This window comes from Hippoglossus stenolepis, chromosome 9, assembly GCF_022539355.2.
Source record: "Hippoglossus stenolepis isolate QCI-W04-F060 chromosome 9, HSTE1.2, whole genome shotgun sequence".
NCBI classification, from domain to species: domain Eukaryota; kingdom Metazoa; phylum Chordata; class Actinopteri; order Pleuronectiformes; family Pleuronectidae; genus Hippoglossus; species Hippoglossus stenolepis.
The window spans coordinates 2,375,538-2,396,836 of NC_061491.1; the positions used below are offsets into that span (position 1 = coordinate 2,375,538).

Here is a 21,299-nt window from a genome sequence, read left to right on the forward strand (position 1 = left end):
ACAAAAATGTACTCAAAATATCGAGCGCTGCTGGTGATGTTATGGAACCAGAGTCTGCACAGTAATGATCATGGAGACGAGCGGCAGTGTCAAGGTCCCACTAATACACACACTTGACCAATCAGCTGTCACTCATTATGTTTGCCGTGTTTTTCTATTTAAAACCAAACTATAGTTTGCTCTAGTCTCAACCAAACTTGCAAAAAATTATCAGAAAATAACTTCAGCTTTTTAGCCAACAGTGTGACAATGGCAGGGTAATCAGACTCAGATGCAGAAAACACTCAGGAGACCAGGGTTTAATATAAAAGTCTAAATAGTTATACCCAAAGGTTCCTAAAAGGAACGCACACAGGGAAGCAACTCAAAGAAAAACTCTGGAATGCACGCACACTAGTGTAATGACAATCTGGCAACGGTACAATGGGAATGGCAGACTGTATTAAGGGGGTTTGAGGCAGGAAAAACAGGGACAGGAAACTAATCAGGTAACAGTGGTGAACAAGTAAATTTACCAGCAACTGCACAGACAGGAAATCTTAGTGATATACAAAACAAAACAGGAAGTGGACATGCAGAAAACTAAACGAGATGTTACAGGTAGATGTCCTGCTGTCTTCTTTAGCTACAAATTGAATCTGCCATTTGGTGGTAGGTAGAAAACAATGGGTTTATCAGAGCTTTTTCACTAAAACAGCTGAAACACTGATGATAGTGACCACCACAATATATTTTGTTTTAATAATAAATCAATAAAATATTAAATAATTGCAGCTTTAATTGAAAACGGTGTCCTTTTATATGTCAGTCTCTTTTAGGGGTTAAAAGACAAGTTGAACTGAATAGAGCTGAAAGGGATTTCAAACTCAGTCAGCATATAAAACCATGTGACATCTACTAAAGATGTATTGTCATGTTTATGTGCAGGGCTTCAGAGGAAGGGATGGTGACCACGGAGAGGCTGGACCCAAAGGAGACAGAGTAAGAGGAAGACATTGGTGATTGGTGATCAACTGTACAATGAAACTACGTAAATGTTTTGCTGAACTCTCTTATTGCATATCAATATATTTTGGGTATTATGTAGTCTTGAACAGGAGTTTTTGTCTAATGACAGTGATACTGCAGTGTTAGTGAATATGTTTCCCTAGTTTTCAATGGTACGTCACTTAACCCCATACGGCACCTTTCATATAACTAAACCTCTGAACCTATTGTTCCCTTAGGGCCCACGAGGTGCTCCAGGAATCCAGGGTCGTCTGGGAGAGAGGGGTGAACGTGGCACCTCAGGCTCTCCAGGGGTGAGAGGTCAGCCTGGGCCCAGAGGAACAGAGGTACATATGATCTCATTGTTGTATTAGATTATGTATCAAAGTTGGTATGAAAAAACATACCAACTTTGATACAACAATGTATCATCAAACTACAACAGTTTTATTAGGCACTGTACAATTGGTAGGAAAACATCCATTTTGCTGATATAATTATTAAATATACCGTTGTAAGCCACAGTGTGGTGAAATAACCTGCATCTTTGTCATCTTAGATTTGCTTGTAGCCATAATAAAGAAGTCTCATAAGGTTTAAACATTGTTCGATCTTACATATTCTCACATTTATAGTGTGGTCGAAGAGGATGCAATCGTTTGAATGACTCTCCATGTTGTATCTCCTTAGGGTGAGGATGGGGAAGCTGGTCTCCAGGGAGCAGTTGGGAAACAAGGGCCAAAGGTCAGAGGCTTTTATTGGTGCCTGGTCAAGTGAAGCTAATAAAACTGAGCCATATCTGTCACAGCTCATCTTCCGCTGGGACATTTGTTTTCGTTGCCCTGCACTGAGCACAGACTTTTGACCCATGTGATGACCTCTGCTGATGCTCCTGTTAGCACCGCTAATTTTAGTGCCACTCTTACTTCCACTACAACTTAACAATGATACGAGTAGTATTTAGTAGCTGGTGTAAAATAATAGGAATGTGAGCTGTCCACTGGCAGGTTTTTTTTTTCCACTGAAAGCACTGAGACTGACCTCTGACAGAGAGAGACAAGTGAAAAGGAATATACTCCCTATAGTGCACACTGGTTTGTCACCAGTTACTATGACCTGTGAAAAGACATGCTCTGTCTTCAGTCAAAATGTGCTTTTAGTGTGAAATAATGATTATAATTAAATATCTACACTAGCAATTGCTCATTAAATTATTAACAATACAATATATTTATAATATCAGCCTCTGTCAGTGGGGTTATGTTTTCATCTGCGTTTGTTTGTATGTTTGTTTGTTAGTTTGCAGCATCACACAAAAACTATTGGACGGATTACCATGAAACTTGGTGGGATGGTGTGGTATGGGTCAGGGAAGGACCCACTAAATTTTGGTGCGGATCCGGATTAAAGGGGCAAGAGAGAGTGATTTTAGTAGATCAGTTTAAGTCTAAAGTTCAATGTGTCCATATTTAAGGGAAACAGAGGAACCCCAGGACAAAATGGGAAGTTAGGACTCAAAGGACAAAGGGTAACTATAACTGGAACAGTATGAAATCAAATTCATCAATATAATATTTTTGCTGTGCAAATACATTCATTGTATTAAAAGCTGTTTTATCATTGTACAGGGTCGCCCGGGACTTCCTGGCCTGTTTGGTATACCTGGCATTCTGGTAAGAACAAAACAAGCTCAAATCCAGCTCATCAAGTCTGCTCTACTAATCTCTAAGCTATATCTGTGTGTTTGTTTGTGTGTATTTCTACAGGGTTTCAGAGGCCATGTTGGGACTGAGGGACCAGAAGGAAAGCCTGGTACACAGGTTCCCATTTTATAACTTTTCATCTCATAAAATTCAGTTTTTGCTTAATTCCTCACTCTCAGTCAGCTCCATCAAGCCATCACAAAATCTTTTACAGCATTGCGATGCAAATGTAATGACATATACAGGTACATTGTAACACAATGTGTCTTACGTGCAGGGTGCCTATGGTTCCGTTGGCTCTCCTGGCCCTAAAGGAGACAGAGTGAGTTTTCCTTTTATATCACGGGGGGGGGGGACAAATTCCTATCTTGGAAGTTACAATATTGTAAAGTTTGGATTTTTCTATGGAAAGTTCCTTGAGATAATTTATGATGTGATGCTGTGCTGTACAAATAATTGAAATGAAGTTCACTGATAACAAAAGGTGCAAAAAAGGCTCTTGCAAACAGTTTTGCATGTGGAAACTTTGTTGGGGAAATTCGCCTAAAGCTTTCATCGAATTCTGGAAAGTCCCCAGAGCCTAAATCTATAAAGTAAAGACTGTATATAACTAGAAATTCAGAGAGATGCTACACCTGCACTGCATGTAGTTATACATGGGTTCTGTCCCCTCTGCGATGAACAGAGGGAAGCAGCTCAATCGACATGAATTCAATCTGTGAGCAGCAGATCCTATAGGCCAAGCTAAAAATGCTATATGGTAGGCCTATTCCCAAGGCCTTAAGATAGCTAACAAGATTTATGTTGATTTGACAAATTCTCAGTTACAGTCAATATTCACTAAGGATACTTTGTGAAGATATTTTGGTTGATGGCAGGCATGGCTTTCTACTGATCTTGCTGATTTTTTATATAAATGTGTATCCCACAGCCCCAAGGCTGCATAAAGTTTTGTCATTATCCGAAACGTTTGCATCAGTCTGAAGCCTTAATCCAGTACAGTGACCTTGACCTTCAGTGGGAATAATAACAGCCGACTAGCACCTTCATGAGCCAACTGAATCATGTTGTTATGCAATATTGGTAAAAGAAGCTCTGGTTTCTCTATGGTGAAGGGGTTTCCAGGTGTGGCTGGTGAGCGAGGGCAGACAGGTCGTCCAGGAGCGAAAGTAGGTCAAAACGTCTTCTAATGATCATATTTCCAAACCAGTGTGTTCATTTGGGGTTTTGAACATTCTGAAATGACTCATCTGTGACTTAAACAGGCTCCTGGAAAGCCAGGTGAAAATGGAATCCCTGGACCAGCTGGGGAGAGGGTGAGCTGATGATCCTCTAATATAAAGCATGAATACAGTCAATTTCAGTGACATCAACATAAGCATGTTTAACATGTTTAAACTTGCAGATTTTTAATAAACATATGAATAATTTATTTTAATATCTCCTTTTAGGGCTTCACAGGAAACTCGGGAATGATGGGCCCCCAGGGTCCAGTGGGCATGTATGTAAGTGACCATTCATCATGCTGGTTAAATTAATGTTGAGATGATAGTAAATCTCTTTTTTGCTCTGATTTGATCAAACTGGACAATTCAAAAGTTCAGTCTTCTTGGGATTGACTGCAGTAGGTCTTTACTCTGTATCATAAGGGTATTTATGTTGGTTAATCCATCAATTAAGTTTTACATTTAGTTTTTGAAGAGCAAGAAATATGCAACTCCCCCAATTTTTTCCAAAAGTATTTTTATGCATTTTGGGGGCGTTATATTGCATATGTGAAAACAACGTCTTATTTTCCTTTGTTTTCTTCCAATTTAATCACGAGTAAAATATGATTTAAAAACAGTGTGGTAAACAGATGGAGAACAGAACATACAGACATCATTATAAAGGTGTCATATTTGATAAACTGATTCAAAGATGATAGAAGAGTAGGGTACGTCCAGGGGAGTGGACAGGTGAGTGTAAATGTGCTAATGGATAGTGACACAAGTACAAGTCTGAACAAAGGGTTTCAGTTGTTTTTCCCCAAGATTTTTTGGAGCTGTTTTGTCTGTTTTGTCTCCACTCATAATTTATTTTAGAGCTCTGAGCTCCTCCCCCATGTGCATGTAAAATAATATCATTCAAAAATCTGCGAATGCATGCTGCCTGCTATTTCTTTCCGTCCTCTTTCTAGTACAATATAGGACAATTCTGCTTAGAATCAATAAGGAATTGGGACAGAGCCCATTAGACAGTGCTATTGGAATGTTATGCTAAATTGTTGCATTATTTAAAAACAAAATAACCAAAAAAATGTATCAAGCTTTTTTATTTTACAGTGTTGTGGCAGAGGATGTCACACCTTGTTAAAGCCCTATGAGACAAATTGTGATTTGTGAATATGGGCTATACAAGTAAAATTTGATTGATTGATTGTGCAGAATTGCATTAGTAACTGGTTTAAAGGTTCATGTGAATGTAAACATGAAATGTCAACTTCCCCCACAGGGTTACCACGGATCAGTGGGTGTGACTGGGGTACCAGGCCACATGGGACAAAGGGTGAGGCCTGGCTACTCCTGCACTGTGACAGATCATAAAATCTGAATCCTGATCAGTGCAAACATCATGTATATAGTATGGATTACTTTGCCAATTGGCCTTAGCAGCAAATGCCAAACTAAATATATATATATATTTTTCTCATAACCCACCAGGATGTGCTTCAATAGAAAGTTTCAGATATTATAATTTTAAGTGGATTAAGCTGCCAACCAGTGGATGTGTTTGTGTCCTAGAGGATTTGTGGAGGTTCATTATTCCAAAACATGATTATATTACTATCTCTTACCTGTTGTGAAGGGAGACGCTGGTGTCAGAGGACTTCCTGGCAGCCGTGGAAAGACTGGACCTCCAGTGAGTGTGATTGGTGAAATCCTTTGATGTCCACACACAAACACATAGCTGTACATACACATCGGTTGTTCTTGGCTGCAGCCTCTGTTAAATCATTGTCTTCTCAGGGTCTGCAGGGCCTTCCTGGTGAGAGAGGGCCTCCAGGGCCTCAGGTGAGAACATGACTTCTGTACACCCATAAGGTAGTTGGTGATAAGGTGATAAGACATCATCAACTGCCATAATGTTAAAGGGTAACCTGTCATCTCTTTCTCTTAGGGCCGTCTTGGAGAGTTGGGGCCCAAAGGCATTCAGGGGCTGCCAGTGAGTATGTCGAACAGACTCATGAACAGCGTTTCCACCACAGGAACTTCCCCTGGGAACTAGGAGCCTTTATAGACCACTGTCTTAATTAGGTTTTTACCCCCAAAAAGTTCCTAATCAGAGGTGTAGTGAGAAAGGACAGGAACCTTTGGGGTGGAGCTTGCAGGCTCAACATGAATGATTGGTCAAGTATTCCAGGATTTTATTTCAGCCAGTCAGTATCTGCAGTAACTAAGCTTAGTATGTCAGGTGTTTCGAATTCACTTTGTTACTGGTGTTTGCGCCTTTTCCGGTTAACACCATCGCGATTTAAATATCCTCCATGTTGTTGAAGTGTTGCTCGATTTATAGAGCATCTCCGTCATTGGATCATTTTGTGCATTAACGCTGTCTGGTGTACTGCAGTAGAACAGGTTGTTGTAGCCATCAGTTGTTAGCAGGCTTATTTGCCTAAACTCTGCTGGTCTATAGACTGCAGTAGGAATACAGGCAAAAAACTGTCTACAGAAACGTTTTAGTGCCTTAAAGAAGTTCCAGGGATTTGGGATTATTTTGAAATGAAACACTTCATCACTATCACATTGTCTTAGTATTGAAAGAATCGATTTTGAAAAAGAAGGAATTGAATACCCACTATGTGTGAATAGATTATATTCCAATTGGCCCTTGGGCACATCCATAAATCCATCCTCCCCCTGCAATCTTCAAGCTGAGATATTCTGATGTCAGACATAAAATAATAACTCAATGTGACTTTCACACACACAAACACACACACACACAAAGAATACAGAGAATACAGTCCGATGATATATTTTTTTCATTATCTGAATATCATGATGATATTCTTTTAAAAATATATACATGTATATTTATTTTTTCAGGGTCCTCCAGGCAAGCCTGGACCAGGGGGCGGCATGGGGAGCCCTGGTCCTCCAGGGGGTCAGGGGTCACCAGGGCCACCAGGGTCAGCTGGACCCAGAGGGTTTCCAGTGAGTGGGTACTTTTCACCTTCCTCTTCATTACATATTGATATAAAACTCTGCGATGCTGTCCTGCCTATACTCCTATTGTCATGTTTTACCATATCATATACTGCAGTGTATGTTTACTACAAGATCTTTTTTCTACTGATTAGGGAACATCAGGAATTCCTGGGCTGATGGGTCAGGCTGGAGCAAAAGGAGACCAGGTAACTGATTCTAGTATATATTTTTTATGTAATGAATGTTGGGTAACAGGTGCTTTAGTTGCAATAAAAAAAGGTTATTAGCCGTTAAAAAATGGAATAAAGTCCAACCCTTGAGATTTCAGTAATATTAAGATGTGTTGATTATTGTTCATAGGGAGCAATGGGCCCTGTTGGGATTATTGGTGCTCCAGGACTGGATGGGCAGCAGGTCTGTTAGCACACTGAACACACTGCTCTTATTCTGATATACTGCATTGTTTTAAACCTTGTTATCTTCAATATTTTAGAAATGCAATTCGTAGTATATGATACTGAGGAACCTTGTTATACATTTCACTGTGTTAATGATAAATGGGATCATGTTTGTCATGCTAGGGTCCTCCAGGGCCAAGTGGAGAAGACGGGATTCCTGGAGCAAAAGGTGACCAGGTCTGTGTCTTACTGAATAAAACACCCACACACTGACTGTATTACTATATATTCATGAAATAATCTTTTATTTATAGATGAACTTAATAAGAGACTGAAAAGCAGTGTTTCACGTGTTTTACACACTTCATTGCAACAGGGATGTACACAATATCCACTGCCACATGTTCTCAGCAAGGTGTTGCCTCTGCAGACCATGGGAAAACAACCCCTGAACACACAACCAGATGAACAACTGATAGTTACCTTGTAGAGGAGTGCAAATAGAACAAATAATCCAGCTAGCTGCTGTGCAGACTGGTAAAATGTATCAGTCATGTCTCATCCGGTGCTCCTGTCATTGACTTAGCCTCCATACAAGATGTTTTGGTTATTATATATTATATTATATCGGGGCTGTGTTCACTCTTGACCCATCACTCATTAAACATATTCATAAATGGTTGATGATAAATTGTTAGTAATTGAACGACTCCACACTATATTGGTACATAGAAAACAGTGTAGATATACAAAATAGTTATACAGCTACAAAACTTTACAGCTTTATTTTACGTGTATTTTAAGTACACAGTTTGATCCCTATCCATTTTGCCTTTTTCCGACGACTGTGTCAATTTCAATCAATCAAGAGTTTACACATACATGTTTTGCTGTTATCATGGCAGTGATCATCTCCCCATGTGCAAATGTTCCATGAGAACAAGTTCCCCTTCATCTCTTATTTTTTCAGAGGCACCTTTGTTGCATCGAGGGCTGTGATTGGTTTAGAAAATACAAAAAAGGCAGAACACGTTTTACCCCCTGTTATATATAGGATGATAATGGTACTGCCATGAGTCTATATTCAGAACAATTAACACAAAAACAGTCCGTTGGCACAGAAGAGGACACCATCAAATAATGCTGCACGATTCTTAGTGTGAATGGCATATTTCCTCTATCTGCCCCAGTTGGAACAAAGAAATTAACAGTATCTAAAATGATAACTTCCCAGAGTTATAAAATACTGTCTGTGAGGATTACAAACTGGTGCTTGGTGTTGTGGCTTCTGAAAAGCATTTAAATGCAATAATATGCAATAATGAACTGGACAAGGTTCAGTAAAAATCCCAGCTGTGATGAAAATGTGGATAATGGCCCATACATTCAGAGAGTCTCTCCAGGAACATCTTGATAGACTTGTCTGTTTACATTTGAAGTAAAGGTTGTTTAGTAAAAAACAAAAGAAAGAAATGTAGATAATACCTGTCTCCCCTCTCGCCTCCATTGGCAGAACATGAAGGCATTTCAGAAATAGATAATTGCCATCACAGACACCTGTGTGACATCAGAAAGGTGTATTCAGAGGGATGGGGTTCCCAACTTTACCTGACCAGCCAACCTTTATCCCAGTTTGCCTGAGTTGAGGCAAATAAAATGATAACATACATTCAGCAACATGTAAATTAGTCAGGCGGTCACAGAGGACAACGTCTGAAAACTGTCAAACACTGAACTGTCCTGGTGGAACAGGGACTTCCGGGCCCTCAGGGACCACCAGGACCCAAGAGACCAAAGGGAAAGCCAGGACCTCAGGGATCCCGGGGGCTGCAGGCTGAGCCTGGCCAGAGGGGCAAAGAGGTACGAGCTATTGTCATGCCATCCAACTATTTTATGTTGAGCTGAAACTGAGGAGAATTATAGTTAATGATCCATCCGCCAGTTATTTGTCTGAAAAAGTTGCTCATCATGATATGTTACAGCCCAATGTGGTTTCATAAGAGACCATGTTTTTTGTCTAAGCAACAGCAACAGGCTAAAAAACCCCAAATGTTGAATTACTGTCAGCTAGCTCTAATTTTATTGAGACACTGGTTGAAGTGGTGGTGGAGTCCTGCTGGTTCTTTCTTCAACATCGTGTCTCTGTGCAGGGAGATGTTGGAGGGCCTGGATCACCTGGGGACCGGGGTGTTAAAGGAGCCAAGGCTAGTACCATCTCCCCACTATCTTTATTGTTTCAATGAACTTACAACATCCAGTTATTCTAGTTAGGTCATCTATTATACTCCTGTACACATGTTCTGTATGTAAGTATTTATTCTCCTTGGACATTTCCACATTTCACTGCTACAGATTAGATTAGATTACATTTAATTAGGCTTTTTTGACATTTTGAAAATAGGTCTACAAAGTGAAAAAACAAAATACAAAATGTCATTTGTAGATAATTTCTGGATACAATTGAGTATCTACTGATATTGATTCTGTTAAAATACTTATATTTATATGATACAGCAGCAGAAGATATGAAAATGTGTTTGTATTTGGCACATTGAAATCATAGTTGTATCCACTTTGTCTAAAAATGTTCTTGTCAGTCCCATAGATTGTTTGCACAGAATCTGAAGATCCTTCCTGAATGTTTTTAAAAAGTGAGATGGAGTGAAAGATGAATTTACATCAGAACTCAAAGACTTTGTTTAATGAACCACACTGGGTGTTTGAGTCAGTCACACCAGTGAAGTACCCATTGCTCATGGCTAGTGTAGCTGGTTGAATTTAGAGGTCACTTAATTAGTACAATGTAGATCATTGAAGTGGTATTGAGTTGATTGCACAATGAGTACAGCTGCATCAGGATGGTCCAACTTACAAGGGGGAATACTTTTATACACAGAGTTCTGCTAAATCATGATTGTTTTTCACAGGGATATGTTGGAAATCCTGGCCCATTGGGGTCAGAGGGGCCTCCAGGAGTCTTGGGCATCAAAGGGTGGAGAGGATCAAAAGGAGAAAAGGGCTACACAGGCCAAATGGTAAATGAGCCTCAATACCTCTTTATTAATCAGTCAATATTATCATATGTTTATCTACAGTATCTGTCCTCATCACCATGTGTTTCTACTTTCAGGGTCAAGGGGGCCTGATGGGAACGGTTGGACCATCGGGCTTATTAGGACTACAGGTCAGTTACCATCTGCCCTAAAGAAAGTGAATTCATCATTGTATTGAGTCGGATACTTTGAAGAACAGGTGTCGTTGTTATGGCTCCTCGCCAGCGGCAGCCAGTGGCCAGATTTTTAGGGTTGTTCAATATCTCAAGAACACCTTGAGGAATTTCTTCAAATTTGGGACCACTGGGACCTCACAAGACCCTATTTCGCCTTGTGAATGTGTTATGTTAAGAATGCTTAAGAAGGTCACATTGGCCTTTTAAAATGTGTTTTTGGCCTCTTGAACCTTATATCTCAAGACTGCCTCTAGGGAATATCTTGGAATTTTGACCAGCTGTCACTTTGACTCAAAGATGAATGGATTAGATGGGAAAAAATGATGTAGTCTGAAACCATGCACATTGGCGGAGATATACAACCACAGAACGATATTTCAGTTTTCTGTTTGTTTTACAAACTGCGGAAACTCACAGAGTGTCAGTACACCTTTCTTAATCTTTTTTCAGGGGTTTCCAGGTATTTTGGGGATTCCAGGACCTAATGGGCCACCAGGACTAAAGGTAGACAAACTCACACTGTGATGTTTTCAAATGATAGGACTGGATTTTTTAAAGTTTCTGTTAATACAGATCTCACATGCTATATTTTGAAAGAATTACTGGTTACTCTAATCATTCCTCTGCATATTGGCCATGAAACCACTTCTTCCTAACGTGAGTTCACTGAAAATCCAGTGTTCTGTTCCTATGAGGCTTCAACAATCTTGAGTTCAATCTAATGGGTGTTGTCCTGGCAGGATTGTGTAGGTTTATCTGGGAGTATCTCTCCCTCAGCAAAAAACAAGGAGGTAATGTTAATGTTCAATAGACTAAATTAGGAAAACACCTTCTTGATTTGTCTCCCACCTTATATTAACTGGGCATTTTTCTACAGAACTGTGGCTTTTGCCCTCAACAATGAGGCCCTGTTCAAACCTGATCTCAACATCCATCCTGAGTGATTGGATCACAAATGGACATCAGTTTAAATCTGACATTAGAAAGTGTCTCCTGTGTCCAGCTGTGATCTGATCTCACTTCACTGCTCTATAAGCAAATAAACACATTGTTTTAGCCAGTCTGAATATACAGAGGCATCTGTTTGCAATTTGTTTGTGTGTTGTAGAGAATAAGAAATAAAGAGAGAGAGGAGCCTGGAGGGACTGGGCTAATCAATATGCTGTATATGGAATAAGATTTTACCCATTAAAACAAATCTGTACGTGTCATTGGTTTTAATGTTATGGTCGTGGCTACAAATAAATCAATGTTTGAGAAACACTGAGAAGTGACACATTTATTTTGGTTCATTATTTAACTGAAGCGGGTCAGAGGACATCAGCTGAGTAGGTGATCCTTCTTATGTGATCACCTACGGTTTGGGTCGGATCTCAAATGTGTCCTCTATGTGTCTTGGGTATACACATGCTGAGAGCTGTCCATGTGACTAAGTCACACAACCACATTAGCAAGGGTTTGTTTCCCAGTCAGAATGAAGGGAAGGATGCAGGGTGGACATGTGGGTGTTGAATGAAGTTACTTTTTGATAAGTGGACATACTCTGTTTACAGGGAGATACGGGTCCTGCTGGTTTGATGGGGGATGAGGGAACTCCAGGTCCTAAGGTACAGAGCACTCCTGCTGAATACTTATATTTATGATGTGAAGCAACAGTCCATCTATTACCATGGTACATCCCCTCTGTGCTCTGTCTAACTACAGGGCGTGACAGGAAGCCCAGGTGTGAAAGGTGACATGGGACAATCTGGAACAACAGTACGTGAATAGAACAACATGACAAATTTGTAAAAAGTTATTAATTTTACCCACTACTGTACTATATTAGTTTAAAAATATATGATTTGGCACTGCATGTCACCAAATCATAACTGGGGATGTTGTTGTGCTTCAGGGTTCATCAGGAGTCAGAGGAGGACCTGGCAACCCTGGTGCAAAGGGATCTCCTGGACCCGAGGGGCCGAGAGGCGAGCCTGGAGAGACAGGGCTGCCAGGAGAGGTGATGACAGCTTAGTCTGAAAAGGCCTTTTATACAAATCTAAGATTTTAGCTTGAGTGTTGGTTTGAAAAAAAACATGTAGTTGTTTTTTAAATGATTATCTTAATTCCAAAAGATTTCTTAAATGTGTAAACACCAGATGGTGATGGGTCACTTTACTGTTTGCAGAGTCCTGATGGCCTGCCAGGAAATAAGGGCCCTCCAGGATTACCAGGACCAGAGGTAAAGCCAAGACCCACAGCTGGAGGGGCATCATAACAGATTAGGGGTTTCCAGAAAATCCTACACTGCACAACAGCATTTAGGCATTAAGATAATGGAAACAATATAGGTTGCACAATGTCAGCGTCATGAAGATTGGGTTGGAGAAAGGCCTTTTGATGTTGAACAGTGAACCTACCAGAGCATATTTGGATTTATTCATCTTGACAGTACTTTCCAACAGCGATATTATTACATCAGCCAAGGCGGTTATGCTTTCATCTGTGTTTATCTGTTTTAGTCAGCAGGAGTATGCAAAAATTTATTAAATACGGTCATTTTGATCACAGGGTGTTTTACTATACTTTATTGGTGCTGCATAAATGCAAACACAGGGAAATACCAAGGTCAAAGTCTATATATACAAAACATGTCCAAACACAAGGTTTCACAAAGTAACAGGGACGAATCATGACATCACCAAAGTCTGGACACTCTGCTTTCTGTACAGAACCTCATGGTAATCCCTCCAATCAGATATTTCAACCAGCAGACAGACTGATAACGCCCTGAAAAGCATCTTACCTGAACATCTCCACTGTCATGACCTCACTTTGTTTTAAAAAGATGCATAGAATAATTTATTAATAATAAGGCTATTTATAATCTGCTGGTTGATTTCATTCATGAACTTTAAACATGTTACTCTACAGGTACGACTTCTGGTGTCCAGGGCTCCCTGTGTCACACAGTCCAAACTCAAACCTGAGTCTCAGCATCACAGGTCTTGTAGACATAAGGGAAATTCTATGGAAAAGGCTGCAGGGGAAAAAAAGTTATTTAGAAGCTTTATTGCTTAATGGAGTCCACCACCTTCACAGATCAACTTCGTTCAGAGAAAACCTTTTAATGTTCTTTCTTCATATTGAACGATCCCTAGTAAAGCCTTTAGCAGTCAGCTCATTCTTGACTGAATGTACCAAAAAAGAAGAGGGGGGACTTTTGTAGTCATTTCACCAACACACTAACGTGACCAGATGACCCCTTCATTAGTGTTTTAAAGCCTGATATAACAAACAGCCTGTTGTGTTTGCCTTTTCCAGGGTAGAGACGGTGACGTGGGGCTTCAGGGCCCTATTGGCCTTCAAGGGCCTCAGGTTAGTGCTGCCTCCACACATTTACAGATATCACAGTACACGAGCATGGACCGTATTGTGAACTACTCTTATAGTGGGACTGACCACCTTCATCTGTATCGGCTTCAGGGACCAAAAGGTGTTCCTGGACTGGTGGGAAGGAAAGGACCAAAAGGTCAAAAGGTCAGCTCAAACCCTGTGTCTGTGTCCACCACACTGAAGCACTTTGTTGATGTTATACACTTTTATATACTATTTTTCTCACATAAACCAATTCCATTTCAAATAATTGCACTATTTCCCCTATTGGCTTAACGTTTGCTAAAAAATAGTGTCTGAATACACTGTGATGCTATTATGACCATTTAGTCTAAAAATCAATGGATTTATTTCAGGGGGATGATGGCAGAAGTGGACGTCCAGGGAAGGACGGACGCACTGGGAGGAGGGTAGGATGATACACTTGACATCTAACATGAATGGGACATTGAATCCACATCCTAAACTCAAATTTGTCCTCTTTCTTTTAAAGGGGAAAAGAGGGAAAGCTGGTAGTAGTGGTTTGAGAGGGAGACGAGGAGAAAAGGTCAGTTGAGACTTTTGATCCTGACAATCTGTATGAGCTGTTACCTGTATACATCTGAACTTTGACTTTGATGCTGCTGCTTTCAACTAAAATGATTTCAGGTCAATCAGTGTATTGTATTGAATCAAGTCTTTCTCTTGCCCGGCAGGGGAAGATAGGAGATCTGGGTCCATCTGGTCCTCCAGGAAGACACGGAACATATGTAAGTTGTCTTTATAACCCCAATCAGTCCTTTTATCTTTATATCATCAGTACAAATGTTTTGCTGTGTCTTTGTTTTTGTCATACCTTGACTTCATTTTGATGTTTTGAAAATAAAAATGGATCTTGTCTTTTGCAATATGTCCTTAAAGGGCAAAGCTGGGCCTCGTGGAGAAAAAGGTGAAACCGGTCGACCCGCCTTAAAGGTAGGTTTTTGTTTTTGTTTTACTTACTTATGTACATTTTGCTACTTTATTAATAATTTATTTGTCAAGGTTAGTGGTACTTTAATTTATCAATAGAAAAAGTACTTCAATGGTGATAGCATACAACATATCTCATAAAATAAGTAAAGTAAGTAATTAAAGAAGGCACTTAATAATGATTAATAACCTAAAGTTCACATACAGTAAATCATTTTGTACTGGTAGTGACTTCCTTCGAAAAAAAAGAAAACGCAGACTGACTGCAGATAAATCCGGTACAATAAACGAAAATTCACTCTGCAGTTTATAAAAAGCTCTGCACACAAACAATAAAAAGTGACAGTTTATTGTAGAACTGTTTGAGGAGGACTCACTAATGACAAGGAATGATTCTGAAGTAACTTCTGAGCATTAACACAGGTCAGGAGAACAGCCCATCACAAACAGACAGGTTTAGAACAGAGACTGCACTAGTTGTATTAATTAAAAGAAAGCATCTATATAGATAATAATACTTTTTTTTGTGTGCACCCAGTATTTATTTGTTTTATCATTATCTCCATTGTGCCTGCATTGTGATCAGACATCAACACACAAATTAGTGAAGTGGAGCTGGCAGGTTTTGAACTGATACCCTAGCAATACAATGGATGAAGGTCATTCACTTTTAAATAGTTTTTGATGAGGGGACATTTTGCTAGCCCCTGTACTACTTATGAGATTGCAAGGCAGCAAAAGAGGCGTAAGAATTGGTGAATGAATTCATATTTCAGATCTGATCACACTGTGAGCCAGACCACTTCCAGATGGTGGGAACAGTCTGATAGTGACCTGAACCCAATACATGCTGCATGCATTTACACCTGTATCCACATGTTTTCCTTTATCCTGATCCAGATTGCATGTTTTTAAATGTAGACGTGTAGACAAATGTGAAAATCCCTGAGTCCATCTCTTCTTATTACTCTTAGTCTTTGTTGTATTTGTTTTTTAAGAGAATTTCCTGTGTACTTCCTCTATGCAGGGAGAATCTGGGGATATAGGAGCAGATGGCCCTTCTGGTCGAGAGGGGTTAAAGGTCAGTTTATGTTTCAATGCAGTATTCCATGGAAGCTTCTTTTACAAATGACATACCAACTAAATCTTCCTATTATGTATTTTTTATATTATGTTATGTACAATATTGCTTTTTCAGGGAATACAAGGCTCCACTGGAGAGCCAGGAAGAGATGGTGAAAAGGGAGAGCAGGTAAAATAATACTCAAATACATCATATGAAACATACGATCATAATTCACAAAAACATTCAAGATAATACACAATCCACATGAGAAGTTGTTATTATAATAATGTTTAACATAATTCAAACAAAAAGACTTGTTTTCTGCACCTATGCCATTTTGATCACAGCCTGTCAGTTTAACTCCACAGTGATGACATGTTGTAGGTATAGGTAGTTATTTATTATTCAGGTAGTTATTATGTAGGTGGTTATTTATTATTTAAAATGTACATGTATAGACTATGTTGAATTTTAATACTAAATTCCTTGATACCAGTGGCTAATATATTTAAAACGTCGTAGCTATTAACAGGATATGTCTTTGTTACGAAGGAATTGTGTCAATGTTGTAAAAAAAACTACTATGACTTTCAACACAAAGTCAAAGTTGTTTTTCATTTCTCCATTTCCTGCTGGAATTCATCGTAAGAGCTTTCAATGAACTGTGAGTTCTGTGTCATTCCTTTCTGTTCTGTAATCACACATTGGTATTGACATGTGCCCTAGGGCAACATCGGCCTTCCAGGTACACAGGGATCTGCAGGCCTGCCTGGGCTGTCTGTAAGTCGTCTCCACTAACTGATATTTTCATCAATAATAACTGATCTAATGTTTGAAAGAAATCTGTCACCACTCTGAACATGTGCTCATCTGCTTCTTTGTTTTCAGGGTTTGTTTGGACACAAGGTGGGTAAAACCAAAACTAGACTGGATGAGGTTGTTTCCTGAGAACTCAGATTAAAATCTATTTTTCTTTATTATATATACTGCATATATCACATGCTACAATATAGAAACAGGCAACTGGTTTACTGATTGGTCCTGATTGTATTTCTAATTGATGCTGTGATGGAAATTTGACCTGGTGAGACTTCTGAAATAAAGAGGCTAGAGAATCATAGTCTTTTAAGTAGACTTTATTCCTTGCAAGGAAGGTCAGACATTCAGCAGAGGGAATGACAAAGAAACAGTTGCAGGCGTCTGCTTTTTATGCAGATGCAATGAAGAGATGTGTGTGTGTGAAGAGTTGAACTGTGTGTGTGTGTGTGTGTGTGTGTGTGTGTGTGTTTGTGTGTGTGTGTGTGTGTGTGTGTGTGGGTGTGTGTGTGTGTGTGTGTGTCAACTATGTGTTGTGAGAACTCTGTGTGTGAACTGGGTGAATATTAAAATCCCAGGAGATAAGACACAGACACATGCTGAAGGCCTCCTGGACACAGGTTGAAGGCCTCTCCCAAGTCTTGGTGGGGGGAGACGAACCTAGTCAGATTTGTGGCTCTAATGTCATCTTAACAGTTTCACAAGGAGAAATAGTATGCATAAGCAGAGATAATATATAGTGTGGTATAATGGTAAAATTTTCCATTACATTGCCAAATCTGATCAACAGGGCCTGAAAGGATTTTCTGGACCACCAGGCCTGACTGGGGAGAAAGGATTACCTGTGAGTATACATGAATTGTTCACTGTACATTGCAATGGATTAATGCAAATAAGTTGTGTGACATAATGAAGAAGTTTGATCAGAGTATATCACACATATATGAGCCCCTGTATTCACCAGTCTCATTCTTATTATTAGGGTCTGCCCGGCCCACCTGGGCCCCCAGGGGCCACACTCAACCTCACCGTGACTCAGCTGAAGGTAAACAGTACTGAGAGCCGTTGTGTGTCCATGATCACATTATTGCGTCATTGTCCTGGTTTTCTTTTGAATATTGTACATGCCTACAGAAAATAGCACTACCCTTCCACAAGATGTGATTAAGTCCATTAAAAGTGTGTTGAGAGGATGTTGGGATGGGGGATGAAAATAACCACAACAATACCACACAATGTTGTTCATCATGTCTCCATAAGCGTCTCCATTTGTCGTTGTGTATATGTTGTCCAAGGTTAATGTTGTTTGCAGAGTATTTATTGTATGTTCTTCCAGCGGAGAAGAGGTCAAACCTCCAGCCATCACGTATAGTATAGTGTTTGCCACAGATGTGGCCCCTCAGTAGATTTGTTCATGAATACTCAGTACACACATAGTACACAGGCAGAATAACTGCAATATATTGCAGGGATTAAATGCATGATATAAATGGTATAAGACACTAAAAACGTTTGAGAACACCTACATTTTTTTAGATCAAATTTTGGTAGTTCAGTATCTCAGTGTTTCTGAAATCAGGTGTAGAACAAATAAATAATAAACATTAAAGAACTCATCGAGCAGCTGAGCACGATACAATAGAAATCAAACATTGTTCACAAAGTTGATCCCAGTACTGTTGTAGAAGTTCATAATCATTTGTTGCACTACTTTGCTTTGCTTTCACCACTTTTACATTTTATAATTCACTGGACTTGAGCTGCTTAAATTTCTATTAAAAAACAAATAAAAATGTATATAATATATAGTGTATGTATTCTCCATCAGTATGGCTTGAAGTTGAAATAAATATTTATTTCTGTCATACAGCATCGCAGCGTTTACTTCTACTGTCTATAATATTGTAATTTAAATGGATTTTTAATGATTTCAATCTCTATTGTGTTTTACTCTGAGGCTGATGTAACATGTTTCTCAAACAATCACCTATTACTACAAAGCAGAGGATTCAACTCGTAAAATCATTATCATTCAAGGGATGTAAAAAGCTCAACAAGTGAAATGTTGCAGTGCTTGTTGTTTTCTTTTGTATGGTGCTGAGCTTTTATGCATAATGCTTATGTCATCTTTCTCAAATTATTATTTCTCCAATCTGAGACATCATTTAACTGCTTTGTTAGGTAAAACTCTGAGTAGTGTCACAAATAACAAGTAAACAAATCTTGATCTGTAAATCGAAAAACATCCCTTATGAAATGCCACTTTTTTTCTTCATCACATATTTCATCATTTTATCCATGCACATTGTAAAACCCTACTTACTTTGCAATGAATGTCTTAGGAGCTCATGTACGTGTCGGACAAGCCCAACCCGGTCCTGGTGCAGGCTCTGCTGGTCTCCCTGCAGGGGGAGCTCCGCTGGTTCATAAACCCACCAGATGGCAGCAAACTTCACCCAGCTACTACATGTCTGGAGCTGCGGCTGGCTCACCCAGACTCCACTAACGGTGAGACTGACTCACGATCATTCACTGATGCTCTGAACAATTACCAGGATGTGGCCTAATAGAGGAACCAATGTGTTTTATCACTGGACTAGACGTATCTGTGGGTCAGAGTGGCCTCCATGTTTGTCAGCAAGTCAACTAAATGCAACATAAATAGTCAGAGATGTATGTTAAGATGTTATTATTTGCACTAAAGCACATCCTTCTTTCAGGGGTGTATTACATTGATCCTAACCAGGGCAGCCCAGCTGATGCGTTTCAAGCGTATTGTGACTTCACAGCAGAACCAAAGACCTGCCTGTCTCCACAGCAGACTCAGGTATCAACAACACTGAAGAATACACAACACATCAAAAAGAGGCTGGGGTCATCTGAATATCCTCATGAATCATCCGTCTAATAATAGTTTCCTTTAAAGAATGCCTTCATCCTACCTTCCTGTTGGATAGGAAGATTGATATTAATTTCTTCCAGATGTTCTCAGCTTTGCTCTGTCATAAGAGAGAAAATATAGGTTATCAAATAGACAAAGAATAGACAAAAACAAGCCCCTACCCATCTGTCTGTCTCTAGCAACTTTTGTCAGGGTAAACAGTTTTGTTTAGTGTTTTTTTTCAAAATAGTGGGCTTAAGTATGTAATATTTGATTGTGCATACACACTGGTCAAAAGATTCAGAACACCACCATTCTCCAGTTTTTATTGTCTAGTGAATAGCTGTAATTGGTGCAGAGGTCAGCAGTAAACGACAAACACTGAATAATAATTTAAATGTCAGAGTTATAACATTTTTAGAGCACAACTAATGAGTTTAGATCTTACAGCTTTCATAAAGCATTTAAGGTTATTTTTTTTTATTTATGCTGTTTTTAATTTGAGTACGTTTTTTCTGCTTTTCTAGACTTATCGACTTGTCAAAGCGCTTAATTACTTGCCACATTTACCCATTCACAAATATTCATACAGCACTTCTATATAGTGGGCTTTGTCTATCACACACTATTCACACAGGGCTGGCAGAGCTCTCAGTGGCAGTTTGGAGCTCAGTATCTTGCCCAAGGACACTTGGAGGGGATCAAACCATGGACCCGCTGATTAGTGGACAACTCGCTTTACCTCCTGAGCCCCAGCCACCCCTTATAAACATACAACTACATTGACTTCAGTAAAAACTAGAAAAAGTTTGACTGGTATTGCATGTAGATTTGTATGTAGGGTTGTGTGTAGTCTTTATTGCAGTATTATTTTCATTGTTTATGCTGAAAACTGAGGTCATGTTTAGTGTTGATTTATAGTTCATGGTAAAACACATCAAAGTACTGCATTAACATCGATGACTAACCACAGGTTCCAATCAAGGCTTGGCTGAAGGATTCTGGCACCAACATGTCATTTCACTGGTTGAGCACAGTTGAAGATGGCTTCCAGGTGAGCGTCTCACATATTTTGCCTTTTTTTGTTTGTCTGAGATGGATTTGACTGATTTCTTTCTTCCTTTCACTTGATCACGTCTGATATGCAAACCCTTTCCCGACAGTTTGAGTATCAAGGAGCAGCAGATGTGGTGCAGATGAGGTTTCTGCGACTGAACAGCAGAGTCTCCACTCAGACCATCACCTACTCCTGTCAGCCAGGAAGTAGACAGAGCCACAGAGAGAGGGAAGCCAAGTTCCTGGCTGACACTCGGAGGCAGAGTTACCTGGGGCCAATGGCAGACTGTGTGGTAATTGACACTGTTGCTTATTCAGTCACTGTGTACGGATCACTGACAAGCTACCATCAATGAAACTGATGCTCCCTGCACAGATGTATCAAAGTTGAATCCTCCTAGCAACTCAAAATCTAATGTACACCCGCTCCAGGTAAAAGTCTGTGTGTTGAATATCACATGAATCTGTTGCAGTCCTAAAAGAACAATAGTGCTGTGGAAAGTTATACTCAATGTACCAATAAGGATCAACCTATATTGGTTCGTTCTGACTTTGAAACAGTTTTATAGAAAATGTATGTATTAACATTAATTATTATTTTTCTTCTGAAGATAAGCAATTTTACTAACCTAGAATACATAACTTAT

General features: G+C 39.5%; 1 protein-coding gene across 1 annotated transcript in view; it reads left to right on the forward strand.

Moving 5' to 3' along the window:
• The window catches only part of si:dkey-61l1.4 (collagen alpha-1(I) chain), a 45,373-nt gene that overhangs the window by 21,104 nt on the left and 2,970 nt on the right, over window positions 1–21,299 (forward strand). Inside the window, exons 23-65 of the mRNA XM_035166159.2 lie at window positions 928–981; window positions 1,227–1,334; window positions 1,678–1,731; window positions 2,462–2,515; window positions 2,616–2,660; window positions 2,754–2,807; window positions 2,968–3,012; window positions 3,806–3,859; window positions 3,956–4,006; window positions 4,142–4,195; window positions 5,184–5,237; window positions 5,538–5,591; window positions 5,699–5,743; window positions 5,850–5,894; window positions 6,779–6,886; window positions 7,033–7,086; window positions 7,241–7,294; window positions 7,462–7,515; window positions 9,031–9,138; window positions 9,429–9,482; window positions 10,206–10,313; window positions 10,409–10,462; window positions 10,958–11,011; window positions 12,061–12,114; window positions 12,212–12,265; window positions 12,402–12,506; window positions 12,675–12,728; window positions 13,811–13,864; window positions 13,973–14,026; window positions 14,239–14,292; window positions 14,376–14,429; window positions 14,578–14,631; window positions 14,783–14,836; window positions 15,861–15,914; window positions 16,032–16,085; window positions 16,626–16,679; window positions 16,788–16,805; window positions 17,506–17,559; window positions 17,698–17,760; window positions 19,058–19,223; window positions 19,436–19,542; window positions 20,570–20,650; window positions 20,760–20,945. Of these exons, the coding sequence (XP_035022050.2) occupies window positions 928–981; window positions 1,227–1,334; window positions 1,678–1,731; window positions 2,462–2,515; window positions 2,616–2,660; window positions 2,754–2,807; window positions 2,968–3,012; window positions 3,806–3,859; window positions 3,956–4,006; window positions 4,142–4,195; window positions 5,184–5,237; window positions 5,538–5,591; window positions 5,699–5,743; window positions 5,850–5,894; window positions 6,779–6,886; window positions 7,033–7,086; window positions 7,241–7,294; window positions 7,462–7,515; window positions 9,031–9,138; window positions 9,429–9,482; window positions 10,206–10,313; window positions 10,409–10,462; window positions 10,958–11,011; window positions 12,061–12,114; window positions 12,212–12,265; window positions 12,402–12,506; window positions 12,675–12,728; window positions 13,811–13,864; window positions 13,973–14,026; window positions 14,239–14,292; window positions 14,376–14,429; window positions 14,578–14,631; window positions 14,783–14,836; window positions 15,861–15,914; window positions 16,032–16,085; window positions 16,626–16,679; window positions 16,788–16,805; window positions 17,506–17,559; window positions 17,698–17,760; window positions 19,058–19,223; window positions 19,436–19,542; window positions 20,570–20,650; window positions 20,760–20,945 (2,847 nt within the window). The remainder of the gene's footprint in view (window positions 1–927; window positions 982–1,226; window positions 1,335–1,677; window positions 1,732–2,461; window positions 2,516–2,615; window positions 2,661–2,753; window positions 2,808–2,967; window positions 3,013–3,805; window positions 3,860–3,955; window positions 4,007–4,141; window positions 4,196–5,183; window positions 5,238–5,537; window positions 5,592–5,698; window positions 5,744–5,849; window positions 5,895–6,778; window positions 6,887–7,032; window positions 7,087–7,240; window positions 7,295–7,461; window positions 7,516–9,030; window positions 9,139–9,428; window positions 9,483–10,205; window positions 10,314–10,408; window positions 10,463–10,957; window positions 11,012–12,060; window positions 12,115–12,211; window positions 12,266–12,401; window positions 12,507–12,674; window positions 12,729–13,810; window positions 13,865–13,972; window positions 14,027–14,238; window positions 14,293–14,375; window positions 14,430–14,577; window positions 14,632–14,782; window positions 14,837–15,860; window positions 15,915–16,031; window positions 16,086–16,625; window positions 16,680–16,787; window positions 16,806–17,505; window positions 17,560–17,697; window positions 17,761–19,057; window positions 19,224–19,435; window positions 19,543–20,569; window positions 20,651–20,759; window positions 20,946–21,299) is intronic.